This window comes from Heterodontus francisci, chromosome 11 (genome assembly GCF_036365525.1).
Source record: "Heterodontus francisci isolate sHetFra1 chromosome 11, sHetFra1.hap1, whole genome shotgun sequence".
Taxonomy (NCBI): domain Eukaryota; kingdom Metazoa; phylum Chordata; class Chondrichthyes; order Heterodontiformes; family Heterodontidae; genus Heterodontus; species Heterodontus francisci.
The window spans coordinates 109,150,359-109,166,463 of NC_090381.1; the positions used below are offsets into that span (position 1 = coordinate 109,150,359).

General features: G+C 42.8%; 1 protein-coding gene across 1 annotated transcript in view; it reads right to left on the bottom strand.

Annotated features, from left to right (window-relative positions):
- The window catches only part of prkci (protein kinase C, iota), a 148,725-nt gene that overhangs the window by 12,402 nt on the left and 120,218 nt on the right, over positions 1–16,105 (bottom strand). The window contains exons 11-17 of the mRNA XM_068042740.1: positions 15,977–16,074; positions 14,180–14,266; positions 12,956–13,091; positions 9,091–9,178; positions 5,740–5,865; positions 2,659–2,738; positions 135–224 (exon numbers count right to left, since the gene is read on the bottom strand). Of these exons, the coding sequence (XP_067898841.1) occupies positions 135–224; positions 2,659–2,738; positions 5,740–5,865; positions 9,091–9,178; positions 12,956–13,091; positions 14,180–14,266; positions 15,977–16,074 (705 nt within the window). The remainder of the gene's footprint in view (positions 1–134; positions 225–2,658; positions 2,739–5,739; positions 5,866–9,090; positions 9,179–12,955; positions 13,092–14,179; positions 14,267–15,976; positions 16,075–16,105) is intronic.

A 16,105-nucleotide genomic window follows, 5' to 3' on the forward strand; every position in this document is an offset into this window, starting at 1 on the left:
CCATATATAAGACTTTAAATACCATTTTTAAATGCATAAGAACAACAAGAAAAAGCAGTCATTTGGTTCCACCAACATGCATTTCATGCTGCAGTTTGCATTTGAAGATGAATCCTGTTCCAATGAAAACTCACCAAGTCCCAGTCTACATTGCGAAAGAAAGGATTACCCTGAATATCAGCGAATCCTGTTTGTGGGTGGCATCCAAGACGCTCTGCTGGATCCTGGAACAAAAACATAATTTGTAAGATAACACTGAAGAGCAAAGGTAGTCTTGCCAGTCAGCCTTTAGATTTTATTTTATTTTTTTTTCACGTGAGCTTGATGCTGCTAAAAGTGAGTGATTTAGGGCTAGGAAATAGAACATTGACCATTCCAGGCAGTGTCAAGGGCTCGTATGTCAGGTAAAACCAAAAGGTGCAACTAAAGCTAGTTCTAATCTGCCCAAGCTGTGTGCCACTGCCTATCTTTAAAAGCCACCCCATACTGGACCTGCAGAACATCTTTCCATTTTCCAGATCAGCCATTCTATGTTGCTTCAGAATAAGATTACCAATTTAGTGTCAATTAGTAGTTAGAATTGTGTGTTCTTTTGTCCATGAAAAACTTACCTGAAACTGCAAGATACATTTCATGTAGACCCTTACAGACAGCAGAGAGAGGAGATTCTCATCCTGTGAATCCCAGCTAGATATGAACTCAGATGCCAGAGGTGAAAGACTAGCATCTAACTCACTAGAACACACAGCCTGTTAGTATTTGGATTTTGTCACACATCCGCTCTTGCCAATGCTGCTTCCCTATTACATAGAGTCATATACGGCACAGAAGGAGGCCACTCAGCCCACTGGGTCCATGCCGGCTCTCCACAGAGATGCATTTCGGTAGAGTTTGGCTGGCATGCCAGTTTTCCGTGCCCCTTAAACCCTTAAGATGTTCTACCTATGCTTGCTCCACCAGCAGCCTGACCGAGAATGTTGAAATTCAATGAATGAAGATAGTACAGTTTAAATCAAATCATAGTCAAAGCTTAGAAAAGTTTGCATTTCTGGGATTCAATGTTAATATGCAACCCTGGGATGCGCAACATAATAAACTGGAAATTTCAGGATGACATTTAGATGAATTCAGCTGCCTGAACTATAATAGGCAATATAATCCTTCCCGCAACTAATGCCGCATTCATCGATTTCAAAGAAACTTTTGGTTCAGAAGGCAGAAACAAGACTTAACTTATTTTTAAATAGACAAAACGACAATAATGTGAATTTATATACTATCAGTAACAGGAGAGTTAAAGAGTTGAGAACTAATACAACTTGAAGAGCTGGAGTTCGAAAGGTGGGAAGAGTAAACAAGGCAGAGGTGTTTAGGAAGAGAGTGCCATTGAGTAGGGCAAAGATGGTTGAAGGTTCTGCCACCCAGAATGGAAAGGGCTAATAAGCAGATGACACCATCAGCCTCCACAGTCCAAGAACACTGAAGATGAGCTTCAAAGGGTTGGAAATATATTCAGTTTTATACATTCTGTACAAGCTGACAAATAAACTGAGCAAAAAGTTGTGACCTGGAGTTCATAATGTCCAAAACCAACAAGCTAAAGATAATAGTTGAAAATAGAGACATTTTGTCAAAGCTTTTCATCTTGCACCCATCAGGACAATGCACAAGAATACCAATGGAAGGGAAACAACAAATTTATGAGAAGAGAGTGCAGATTGGTTGGCAAGTGGACTCTGATTGGTAGAGGCATTGCATGGAGAATACACCAGTTTATGGTGATTGACAGTTAACTGCCAAGCTTTGTTTGCAATTTAAACCAGGCAGCCTGACTCTGATTCCTCAGGGCAATGCCTTGACCAATGAACCAGCGAATGGCAGACACTTATTTTGTTTAGCTGAAACAGGTGCAATGTGTGTACATGTTCTTTCTACGTGCAAAGAACATGGCCCTGTGTATTACTATATATAGCTTCCAGTACGTGCAAACGTGCCACACTGCGAGCCCTACTGACAACCTTAAATTGCTTGTCAGCGTAATTCTTAGCATACTGAGGATTATTTAGAAATGTTGTCCAATCGCGGAATCACATCTAATATCGGACGCTGTGTTTTGAGTTTTGCAAGCACGGGCTGGTTGCCTACGGCCTGTACCTTGACCGTTGCGAACAGCGGAAGGGACATGTTGTTTGATATGATCCGCCAGTCTTTGGGACGTACGGCTTATATACCTAGCATCACACCGGCACTGAAATGCATTTATCACATTACTCATTTGTGCGATAAGCAGAACGTCTTTTTATTTGACGGCAGCATCCTGTTAGTGGCAAACACCGCATGTGTTGTTACTGCATAGTAGCAGCGTGAAACAGCTAGCTTCACCTGTTGCTCAAATTTTTGGGATACATTACCCTTCCAGGGTAATCTGTGGTAGACTGGGCACTTTTCACGGCCGAAAACGACGGCCTTAGGTTTCCTTTACATTGGTATTCTTGCGATTTGTCCTAATGAGTTCAAGACGAAAAGCTTCGACAAAATGTCTCTATTTTCAGCAATACTCAAGTTCTGTACTATCAATCGATTATTCTGTAACTTTTTGTATTTCTAAAAGTAAGTCAAACGACAAAATACAGGCAATAAAATGGGTATGACCCATACCTTATTGAGAAATCCTTTTAATACACTTGCAGCTTTGACAGAGAGGGAACGTGGAATACGGATCTGTTTTTCCAAAATGACTGAAATGCACAAAAATAGAAGTTTGAATTAACATTGTTCCCAGCACCAATACTATTCCAATATTTAACACTTTACACTGCTAGTCAACACATTTGCCATCCTGACAGTATGCACTCAAGCTTATGTATCATCGCAGCTAACTTCAAATAAGAAAGCTAATTCTGAATCCCGGCTATAAACGATATGAAAAGAAAATGGTGCATTTGATCAATGCTTATTTCTGATGTGAGTCTGTTCAGACTAAACAAAGGACCAGTAACTTAAGATCAAGATTTCCCTAGACTTTCAAAGTATTAAACAAAAACATTCAGGACCAGGAAAGACCACTCTAGTCCACTTGGGTGGTTCAAAATTACCACACTACACTCTCATCTCTGATTCCACAACTGTTTCTTTTCTCAAAGAAAATCCAGCTTATCCTTGAATTTTCTGATAATATCCACCTCCACTGTGTTTGGCACAATACATGAGTTCACCAACACTGAGTGAAGTAGTTCATTCGAAACTGTCTGTTCACCTTACCTGTACTGAGTTTGAGCACGTGTCCTTGATTACAGAGCTTATGTCAAACAACTTAGCGTTCAGCTGATTTATACTTCTTGAAATTTGATAAAACTCTGGTAAGGTCTCCTTGAGACTCCATTTCTCCAGTATAAACATTTACAGCTTCCTTATTCTTATTATTTTAAAAACTCCCAGCTTGATAGCTGCCAAATAGCAATTACAACAGCACAGTCAACACTCAGTTGAAGCAACCAAGAAGTGATTTTTTCATTGAGCCAAGAGATAAAGATTTGGGGTAGTGAAAACAGAAGTACTCAATATAGAGCAGACTTGGTGCTAGGAAGAAAGCCGGATGATGGAGCAAACTGGCTTAAGAGGTAACATTAGATCAGCAACACATCAAATAAAAGGACCATTAAAAATAACTAACACTGGTAGGACAAGTTTTAAGGGTTCCACTAGACAACGTTAACATTACACAAAATTGCATTTCAACCTTACTACAAAAGCTAAACACTGCAGGTGCTGGAAATCTGAAATAAAAACACAAAATGCTGTAAATACTCAGCAGGTCTAGCAGCATCTGTGGAGACAGAATTAACGTTTCAAGTTGACAACTTTCATCAGTTCTGTATTTTCAGCATTTTCCATTTATACGCTTCATCAACTTTGTTTGGCACACAAGCCCAACTTCATTTTCTTACACTCTTGCCAGTGTTCATTTAAAGTGAAAGACAATCTGTCACCATTTTGTGCAATCTGAGTTTCAAAAGACACAACCATACCCAGTTTTTCTAGTCAGACTAGATCAGCATACCAGCTACACTACAGGGGAACTGGTTGGCGTCATGTTGCTAAGGAAACACTGGTGCATTCTCAATTCTTTCCTTCTCTGCCCGAGTAACTGTAAATGAGATCAGTTCCACAAATGCTGATGGTGTGTGAAACAAGGCCGTGACAATGGGGAAAAGTGAATAATTGAAGGGTTGTTTCAAGGACTTTATTCTCGTGCCTGCCAAGTAAAGGAAAAGAACACTTAGGACTAAATCAAAACCACACAGGCAATTGAGAGCAGCCACAAAATCTGAGTCATGTGCAAGGTTACACATGCGATAGTGAACAGAGTTGCTGACTAAAGGAAAATGTGGGAAAACTGCAGAGAAAGTTCCAGACTGGAGACAAAAAAAGCAGGAATCCTGTCCCTGATCACTTTCCAACCATCATGCTGTAAGGTTTGTGAACACCGATGTTGGGCTCGAGTGGGAACAGGTTTAGCAAACAGCTCAACCCACCAAAATATATTTAAAAAATCAAAAAAAGTCAATGCAAGGCAGAGGATGTAATGCAGAACTGATATACACAGATAATTAAACTTTCTGATTCTTCACAAGAAAGAACTTGCACCTTTTACGACCTCAGGACATCCCAAAATGCTTCACAGCCAATATTCTTTACAGGTATAGTCACCGTTGTAAGTAGGAAACATGGTAGCTAATTTGTACACAAGAATCCACAAACTGCAATGAGATGATCATCTGCTTTAGCGATGTTGGTTGAAGGATAAATATTGGCCAAGGTACCAGGGACAATACCCCGGCTCTTCTTAGCATAGTGCTATGGATAATTCATCCTCGCCCAAGAGGGTTTAACGTCTCATCTGAAACACCGTACCTCCGGCAATGCAGCGCTCCCTCAATACTGCATTGACGTAACAACCTAGATTGTGAGCTGAAATCTCTGAAGTGGGTCTTGAACCTGCAATCATCTGACTCAGAGGTGAGTGCTACCACCGAGCAAAGGCTGACACTTTGTTAGCATCTTGAGGCCTCCAGTCTGCTTATCAGGTGGTATAACACAAAAGCTTCTTCAAGAGGAAAAGGTCATGAGTTTTGCTATCTCAACTCCTCCATTCCAAAACACTTAACCATTGCTTTAATGTTCAAACGATTACGGATTTTAAAATGATAAAAAATCAAATCAAACCAGTGTTTCTCGCAAACGAAATTTGTAATGAATCAGTTTGGTACATATCGCGGGAAACACAAGCTGGATGTCAGATCTTTTAAGTGGTTTAAAACTACAGCTCCTAAGATGACTTGCTCTTGTTTCTGAACATTGAAGGTATTTCCCCCTTTTGCATTTATTTGTACGCAGGGGAATTCCTCTTCTTTGTCCCCAATAGCAACATTAAACACAGCCTGATGAGGCAGTTTAAAGCTACTTACACATGTGCCAAATCAATATACCTTAATCCGCAGTTGAGAGACAGCACCCTCTACTGGACCAAAGTTTCACCTTTATGGCTCCCACCTGCAATTTTCAAGGTCTCAAAAATGTTTTAAATTCTAACCTATAAATGCACTCATTGATAAGGATCACTATTGATTAGCCTGAATTCCTCATGCGAGATTCCAGATGTAGAGTACTAGCATGCTAACTGACAGCTTACTCACCAACCTAAGGGCATGAAACAGAGTTGACAGAAAAAATTATCACCTTGGAACAGGTAATCCTCTGTGTTCTGATCTGGATTATCTGAGCTCCCCACTATGTCAAAAGGCGATCGCCCTGCCATCATCTCGAACATCAGCACTCCCAGAGCCCACCAATCCACACTGAAACCTGCAAATATAACAGATGACCGTTTAAAGCTCCACATAAAAAGGAGTCAAAACCATATTTATTGTTATAGTCATTTTGTTCATGTAGTTTTTTTCAGGCCTCTACACTATTCTCCTGCACCAAAGAATGGACTGACAGGCAACATGCTTCCAGTTCTCTTACAGCTCCACCCTCTTACTCACTGTTAAGAGGCGGATGCAGAATGGTTTGGAGTGACTCACTGAAGCTGGAGTTTGGCTTCTCTCTATGAAAAGTCACAGAATCTACTGCTCTGTGGTACCTTGGATCAAATTCCTATCAGTGTTGCGTCTAGGATTTCACTGAAGTGTCAGGACAACAAGATTTCTCTTCTTCCTGCCCCAACTCCTTCCAAGATAAAAAAGTTTTTCCAAAAAAAATAAATCCAAATGATTTAATATTTTAGTTTTAATATTTTATTATATGATAAATGATCATTCACGAATTCCACAATTTATAAAAGGAATTACATTCCACTCCCTTAAACAATTTGTGTGAACATCAATTTTGTGCATCATGTATAGGATACATAGTCATTCACTACAAGGGTGCCATACACACTTTAAAAAAAATTCATTGATGGGATGTGGGTGTCGCTGGCTATGTCAGCATTTATTGCCCATCCCGAATTGCCCTGGAGAAGGTGGTGGTGAGCTGCCTTCTTGAACCCCTGCAGTCCATGTGAGGTAGGTACACCCACAGTGCTGTTAGGAAGGGAGTTCCAGGATTTTGACCCAGCGAAAGTGAAGGAACAGCGATATAGTTCCAAGTCAGGATGGTGTGCGACTTGGACAGGAACTTGCAGATGGTGATATTCCCATGCATCTGCTGCTCTTGTCCTTCGAGGTGGTAGAGGTCGCGGGTTTGGAAGGTGCTGTCTAAGGAGCCTTGGTGCGTTGCTGCAGTGCATCTTGTAGATGGTACACACTGCTGCCACTGTGCGTCGGTGGTGGAGGGAGTGAATGTCCTGGATGGTGTCGAGCTTCTTGAGTGTTGTTGGAGCTGCACCCATCTAGGCAAGTGGAGAGTATTCCATCACACTCCTGACTTGAGCTTTGTAGATGGTGGACAGGCTTTAGGGAGTCAGGAGGTGAGTTACGCGCCGCAGGATTCCAAGCCTCTGACCTGCTCTTGTAGCCACGGTATTTATATGGCTACTCCAGTTCAGTTTCTGGTCAATAGTGACTTAACAGAGACATATAAGATAATCAGAGGGTTAGATAGGGTGGATAGTGAGAGTCTTTTTCCTCGGATGGTGATGGCAAACACGAGGGGACATAGCTTTAAGTTGAGGGGTGATAGATATAGGACAGATGTCAGAGGTAGTTTCTTTACTCAGAGAGTAGTAGGGGCGTGGAACGCCCTGCCTGCAACAGTAGTAGACTCGCCAACTTTAAGGGCATTTAAGTGGTCATTGGATAGACATATGGATGAAAATGGAATAGTGCAGGTCAGATGGTTTCACAGGTCGGCGCAACATCGAGGGCCGAAGGGCCTTTACTGCGCTGTAATGTTCTAATTCTAATACTAATTCTAATAGTAACCCCTAGGATGTTGATAGTGGGGGATTCAGCGATGGTCATGCCATTGAATGTCAAGGAGAGATGATTAGATTCTCTCTTGTTGGATATGGTCATTGCCTGGCACTCATGTGGTGCAAATATTACTTGCCACTTATCAGCCCAAGCCTGGATATTGTCCAGGTCTTGCTGCATTTCTACACTGACTGCTTCAGTATCTGAGGAGTCACGAATGGTGCTGAATATTGTGCAATCATCAGCGAACATCCCCACTTCTGACCTTATGATTGAAGGAAGGTCATTGATGAAGCAGCTGAAGATGGTTGGGCCTAGGACACTACCCTGAGGAACTCCTGCAGTGATGCCCTGGAGCTCACTGTTGAGTGAAAATTTCCCAAAGAAAATAAGTTTAAGGGATAAACAATCAACAATTTTAAGTATGCATCGAGAAAGAGCTTTCCAATTGGTCCCGCTACCCCCACCCGACCTTTCTCCCTTCGCCTTGCAAATGTTTTCCTTTTAATGTATATATCCAATTCCCTTTTTAAAAGTTACTAATGAATCTGCTCCCACCACCCTTTCATGAAGTACACTGCAGATCATAACTCATTCACTGCTTTATACTGACTGAATACTTTCCATAAAAAGGTCAATTTTCAGGCAATTGGTGTCTGAACGACTTGTCAATATTGTATAACATGCCAAAATTTAAAAATAGGTTCACTAGGTGGTTATAGAAAGGGAGTAAAGGAATTATGGGAACAGGGCAGGCTCATGGGGTTAGGACTAATGCTGGAGGACAAACACCATGAGGGATTGCTTGGGTCAAATGGCCTGCTTCCATGTTGGAATTTCTATATAATACTTCACTATGAAAATATAGCAACATATGATATCCTGACTGTTTTGGGGGGGGGGGGGTGACAGAATACTCTCAAGAGATTGTCATGCTGAAACCAAATCACCAGTTTACTGTTATGCGTTATACCGTGCAAAACATCAAAGTTCTGCTGTATTGAATAATGCAATAGTGGGTAAATAACATAGAAAACTAACAGAGAAGATATGGGCAACACTAAAAGGGTGGTTGTAATCAAATACAGAGGTTCCCTTTACAAAAAGTAACCTTAGCATTGTCTCGGTAATGTTATGCTATGATACCTTCATTGCATGATGCCACGGACGGTCTGGGAGGCCCTAATGGAGTGGACTATGGTTTATGAAGTCAAAAAAATTCGAATGAAGACTGAAGTCACAACAGGTATTATATACAATCACTTTAATCATATAGTTGCCATCTTGACCACTTATAACTATATTTGTTGGCCACTTTGCTCTTTTAAGGTATAAATAAAATTTGTCCCCTTAATGGCATTCCAATGCCATACACATTCCCTGGATGACAAGATGGGAAGATGATTTGTTCCCAGCGCAGCTCTATTGGTGGCCCAATTGGAAATACATGAAAGTGGAATTGGTAATACGTGAAAATGGAACAGGACACAATGCTATACTGTTCAGCTATTCACAGTGGAGACTGGCAACTACGTGAGCAACTACAGACACAAAGCTCTATTTGATCACCCATAGCCTATTCCTTCAACCATAAGTTGATTTTCAACATGGAAAGTGGATTTTTAACTACTGGAATACATTTTGGAATAAAGTAGCACCCGAACAATATTACCATAATCCTCTCCTCGCAGGATTTCTGGAGCAATGTAATTGGGAGTACCACAGAATGTGCTGGTTGTGTCTCCAGGCCTCAGACCTTCCTGTAAGTGAAGTGAAGAATTAACTTTAATGATATTTCGAGAGAATACATGGGTAAATTTAACAAGTGTGTTGTTTTTTCACAAACACCTCGTCACATTCTTTGAAGATAATGCATTCGTGAGTGTAATAAATACTGTAAAAATTTCACTAATGGCATTCTTCAGAACACTGTCCTTTTAAAAAAAAAGCCATAGGAAAATGATTCCATTCCTGAAAAATGCAATTCATTTTCAAAGGCTGTTTTTCTTTTAGGTTCTGAGCTACCTGCCCTTCATTGTCTTTTTCTGCTAGAATATGGGTCTCAGCCTTCTCTCGGATCACTACAGCTGCTACTCCACAATAAAATGGATGGGGAGGAAAAGAGAAATTCTGCAAGACCAAAGAGACACAAATGCCAGGCAGTGGCCAACTCCGCAGAGAAAATCTAACCATCTCCCCTTGAATTCAACAGTATTACCAGCGCTGAAAACACCCACACCCTGGGGGTCACTATCAACCAGAAACTTAATTCGATCAGCCATATAAATACCGTGGCTACAAGAGCAGGTCAGAGGCTCAGAATTCTGCACCATGTAACTCACTTCCTGACTCCCCAAAGCCTGTCCACCATCTACAGGTACAAGTTAGGAATGTGATGGAATACTCGCCACTTGCCTGGATGGCTGCAGCTCCAACAACACTCAAGAAGCTCAACAGCATCCAGGACAAAGCAGCCTGCTTGATCAGCAGCCCATCCACTGCCTCCACCATCGACGTACAGTCGCAGCAGTGCGTACCAGCTACAAGAGGCACTGCAGCAACTCACTAAGGCTCCTTTGACAACACCTTCCAAACACGTGACCCCTAACAACTAGTGGATAAGGGCAGCATATACATGGGAACATCACCACTTGCAAGCTCCTCTCCAAGTCACACACCATCCTGACTTGGAACTACATCTTCATTCTTTCACTGTTGCTGGATCAAAATCCTGGATCTCCCTCCCTAACAGCACTGTGGGTGTACCTGCACCAGATGGACTGCAACGGTTCAAGAAGGCATCAAAGGCAATTAGTGATGGGCAAGAAATGCTCGCCTTGCCAGTGATGCTCACATTCCAAGAACAAATAAAACAAAATCAAATTCCTCCTATTTCCTGATTTCCCAAGATGGATCATGTCACTACTGTATAGAAGACCATCAACTGACCTGACAGAGAACAAAAAGAATATGCCCAAAGAGGTCAAGTGGCCTCACACTAACTCAAAGACTGAACTCTCTACATGTACAACACTAAAACACTGGACCATCTGAGCTAGCACTTTCTCAGCTCATACTTCAAATGGATCTGTTCAGCATCTACTTGTGTGATTTCTCACCATATTAAAACTCATGCAGAGGGATAAATCGAGTATAAGGATGCTGACTGACAATAAAAATGCACTAACAACAACATAATAATAAAAGCAAAATACTGCGGATGCTGGAAATCTGAAACAAAAACAAGAAATGCTGGAATCACTCAGCAGGTCTGGCAGCATCTGTGGAAAGTGAAGCAGAGTTAACGTTTCGGGTCAGTGACCCTTCTTCGGAACTGACAAATATTAGAAAAGTCACAGATTATAAGCAAGTGAGGTGGGGGTGGGGCAAGAGATAACAAAGGAGAAGGTGCAGATTGGACCAGGCCACATAGCTGACCAAAAGGTCACGGAGCAAAGGCAAACAATATGTTAATGGTGTGTTGAAAGACAAAGCATTAGTACAGATTAGGTGTGAATACACTGAATATTGAACAGCAGCAAGTGCAAACCTGAAAAAAACCCTGAAAAAAACAGTGGGTAAGCAAACTGAACAAACTATGAAATGAAATAAATGCAAAAAAAGATTGTAAAAAATGTAAAAAAAAAAAGGAAGAAAAAATAACTAAAAATGAAAGTAAAATGGGGGGCTGTCATGCTCTGAAATTATTGAACTCAATGTTCAGTCCGGCAGGCTGTCGTGTGCCTAATCGGTAGATGAGATGCTGTTCCTCAAGCTTGCTTTGACGTTCACTGGAACACTGCAGCAATCCCAGGACAGAGATGTGAGCATGAGAGCAGGGGGGAGTGTTGAAATGGCAAGCAACCGGAAGCTCAGGGTCCTGCTTGCGGACTGAGCGGAGATGTTCCGCAAAGCGGTCACCCAGTCTGCGTTTGGTCTCCCCAATGTAGAGGAGACCACACTGTGAGCAGCGAATACAGCATACTACATTGAAAGAAGTACAAGTAAATCGCTGCTTCACCTGAAAGGAGTGTTTGGGGCCTGGGATAGTGAGGAGAGAGGAGGTAAATGGGCAGGTATTACACCTCCTGCGATTGCAGGGGAAGGTGCCCTGGGACGGGGACGAGGTGGTGGGGGTAATGGAGCTGTGGACCAGGGTGCCGCGGAGGGAACGATCCCTTCGGAATGCTGACAGGGGAAGGGAGGGGAAGATGCGACTGGTAGTGGTATCACGTTGGAGGTGGCGAAAATGGCGGATGATCATCCTTTGGATATGGAGGCTGGTGGGATGAAAAGCGAGGACAAGGGGAACCCTGTCACGGTTCTGAGAGAAAGGGGAAGGGGTGAGGGTAGAGGTGCGGGGAATGGGTCGGACACAGTTGAGGGCCCTGTCAGCCACAGTGGGGGGGAAATCCTCGCTTGAGGAAAAAGGAGGTCATATCAGAAGCACCATCATGGAAGGTAGCATCATCAGAGCAGATGCGTCGGAGACGCAGAAACTGGGAGAATGGAATGGAGTCCTTACAGGAGGTAGGGTGCGAAGAAGTGTAGTCGAGGTAGCTGTGGGAGTCGGTGGACTTATAATGGATATTGGTAGACAACCTATCCCCAGAGATGGAGACAGAGAAGTCGAGGAAGGGAAGGGAAGTGTCAGAGATGGACCATGTAAAGGTGAGAGAAGGGTGGAAATTGGAAGCAAAGTTGATAAAGTTTTCTAGTTCGGGGCGGGAGCAGGAAACGGCACCGATACAGTCATCAATGTACCGGAAAAAGAGCTGGGGGAGGGGGCCTGAGTAGGACTGGAACAAAGAATGCTCGACATATCCCACAAAAAGACAGGCATAACTAGGACCCATGCGGGTACCCATAGCGACACCTTTTACTTGAAGCAAGTGCGTGGAGTTGAAGGAGAAGTTGTTCAATGTGAGAACAAGTTCAGCCATGCGGAGGAGGGTGGTGGTGGATGGGGACTGGTTGGGCCTCTGTTCCAGGAAGAAGCGGAGAGCCCTCAAACCATCCTGGTGGGGGGTGGAGGTGTAGAGCGATTGGACATCCATAGTGAAGAGGAGGCGGTTGGGACCAGGAAACTGGAAATTGTCAAAATGACGTAGGGCGTCAGAAGAGTCACAGATGTAGGTGGGAAGAGACTGGACCAGCAGAGAAAAGATAGAGTCTAGATAGGAAGAAATAAGTTGAGCGGGGCAGGAGCAGGCTGCCGGGACAGTCCCGTTTGTGGATTTTGGGAAGGAGGTAGAAGCGGGCTGTCCGGGGTTGTGGGACTATGAGGTTGGAAGCCGTAGAGGGAAGATCTCCAGAGGAGATGAGGTCAGTGACAGTCCTTTGGACGGTGACTTGATGTTCGGTGGTGGGGTCATGGTCCAGAGGGAGGTAGGAAGAGGTGTCTGTGAGTTGGCGTTGAGCTTCTGCAAGGTAGAGGTCGGTACGTCATACAACAACAGCACCACCGTTGTCTGCAGGTTTGATGACTGGCACTGGTGCTCTCAGGATGGGCCGGGTGAGGGAGCGGGGTATCTTACCTTACACATTCCATAGTCTGTTAGTTTAATGTGCCCTTCAGAGTCCAGCAAGACATTGTCCAGTTTCAAATCTCTGTAAATTATCCCATGCTCATGAAGGTAGTTTAAGGCCAGACTGATCTCTGAAGAATAGAATCTACCATATATGAAAAAAATTAGCAAAATGAAAGCACGTCTAGCGAGAAACAGAAATCAGTTTCATTTGTTTATCTCGACTTTTGTTTAATAAAAAACTAATAGGCATAATGCTGATCGGTAGCTACATAATTACCCCTCTTCCATACAACCTCAGGGTGTCAAAATCAATACGGTGTTCAATTCATTCTTTCCCAGAACCTCAAAACTGTGGAGCTCTTAAGCTCATGGTCTTCACTTGCTCCTACGTATCACTGGGTTTTTACAACCTACGCTTGGCATCCGCTAACTACCACTCATCCGCTAACTACCACTTTTTGATTTACCTGATCTCGAGACAGGGCCAGCAGGGAGGTGGGGCCACAGAGAGGCGGGTGAGCGGTGGGGGCCGCAGAAAGGTGGCGAGCAGGGTGCTGCATACAGGATGGCGGGAATGGGTGTGGGGAGATGGAGAGAGAGAATGGGGGTTTGTCATGTAATCAAACCTCCAGGAGTGGCTCCAAGAGTTTGCAACCTCAGAAATCTCACTCCATCTGTACAGCAGGTAATTATGAGCCGCTAACAGCCTCCTACCCGACCCCCAGCAACTCAAAATGCTGCAGCTGCATCATTAGGAGGATGTGCGCCACAGCTAAGGGCTTGCAGAACATTAATTCCTACCACCCCCACCACCCCAACTCCTTGGAGTCTCCAAGGTACTTCTGGCGCAAAAGCAGCTACCTTGGCCTGTGTAAACTACTAATGCCCCAGGATCAGGACATCCCTCCCTCAATAGAGGAGGACCCCCAGGATGGCAATGAATTGGGAAACTCAACAAACAGAAAGTGCACTAAAATCAGGTGCCATTGACTGGGTTCCAGAATTAGGCACAGTCCCAGGTCAGGCTGAAGAAAAGGAAGAACGCTACAGGAATTACAGCCAATCCCAAGACATTTGACTCAACCAAGTTATTGTACATACAATCACTATTTTGAAAATAAGGACAGCTGCAAATAAAGGACACATGACTCAAGTCCCTTCGGTGACCCTAATTTACTGGTTTCACTCTAGTTCTAACACAAATAGAAACCGGAGGCTAATTCCTCTTACCTGGCATGCTCTTCCGGAAGTTTCCGTTGCCTCTGCATATGAAACATCAAATCTCCACCATTCACATATTCTATGACGAAAAATAGCCTGCAACCAAATAATTTAATTCAACCATTAAACCAGCTACAATTTTCTATTCACTAGATGGACTAAATCTGTAACTTCACATTTATTTTTTCAAGAGTTGCTTCTTCCACTGGTAGATGGAAAGTACCTTTATTATTTATTCAAGGATTCAGTGTTACTGGGAGGTTAATGTGGGTTGAAAAGAATTTTGAAAATGTACTCATTAAAATATATACTCAAAGGCTTGAAACCTGTAGGAAGTCATTTCTGCTATGTTTTACTCCAAATCAGCAAAAGCTTCTCCACAATAAACTGCAACAGTAAAAATGGCAACGAGATCCTTTAAAAACCACTCATGCCATCAGGGTTTCTTTTTTGACAAATCAAAATAATATAATTAAATTTAACTAAGGACGAAACATTGGGGTTGGGGATCATTACCGAGTCACTCCTGCTGATGGCAAGCAGTTCAGCAGTTGCAAATTATTTGCATACTCCCTTGCCTGCATGACAAATGAGCAAGAAAGGAGGTACATAAGGAAATTAAGCAGTAACACAAATTTAAAAAGATGGCATTTACAATTTTTTGGTCAACAACCACCACCCCACCCCAACCCTAATTTCCTCCTCTACTCAAAGCAGTGATCCATACTGAGGAATGCTCCGATAGGTGCCGACAAGCCCTTGGCACCTTCTGCAAGTCCATTTTGCATGTGTGCTTAGATGGCAAGTGTGAGTTAATCCATTGCAGGACAGAGCACAGGCTAGTACAATATTGTCCTTGCTGGACATCCCTATGGTCCACCTTACAGTAGGTAATGACCAGGAGTGGAAACGATAACTCAACTTTATTTTGACTCTCCACATCCCAGGGAAGCTAGGGTGAGGAGTTTCGAATCCTCCTTGCCAACTCAGTTGTTGCCTTCAGGCAACTGTTCCGGGGCCTTCCTTTGTCTGCACACCACAACAGCAGCAGGAAATTTACATTTTTTTTTTAGAAAACCTGGAATCTTAGTACAAAGATTCCAGGTTCCAGGCAGGTAGTTTTTCCTTCTTTCTTTAAAAATAGAACCACTCTGTCCAATGTGCTATCTAGTGTACCTGCTTGGTGCAATGCAGCATCTTGGAGAATACCCCTTTAAAAGGGACTCCAGATAAGGTTAGAATCTACTCTGATTCATACTGCTTAGGAGGCAATAACTCTGGTCACCAGGCTCTCCCAAAGTGAGGACTTGGAATACATAATCCAGTATATTTGAAGAACAGTTTCGTCACTATAGTGGTGATAGAAGCTATCATAGATGATATGCCCTATTTAATTTAAATTATCAAGTTTCTACTACTAGTATACTCAGTTCACAACAAGTAAATCTTGAAATACAGGAGACTACAAGTTAATGTTTTGAAAGTTTGGATTAAGAAAGAGCATCAAGCAGAATATTTTGCCCAAAGGGTAATAAAGTCGTGCACCAAGTTACCACGAAAGGTTACTAAAGTCAGCAGTGTAAACTTGTTCATACAATTATTAGCTACAAAAATGAGAAATCCTACGGGAAAGCAGTCTTGCTTTGCCAGTCCCAAAAGCCTATTATGTACATTAACCATTCAAACCACAGTAAAGAGTCACAAGAAACTTCCTGAGCAAAGCACACATATAGAGATTGGTTGTGATCTCATTACACATTTACAGTGCAACATAGCCGAGACCCAGCTTTTGGAAACTTATCCCACCTGCTCTCAGTCTGGAAGCAGGAATGCAGTCCTACAAGGAAGGGATGATTTGATGCCTGCTCAAACACATGCTTTTCGGTCTGCACCCAATCAATATCCTGTTTAAAATGAAAAGAAAATTTAATAAAC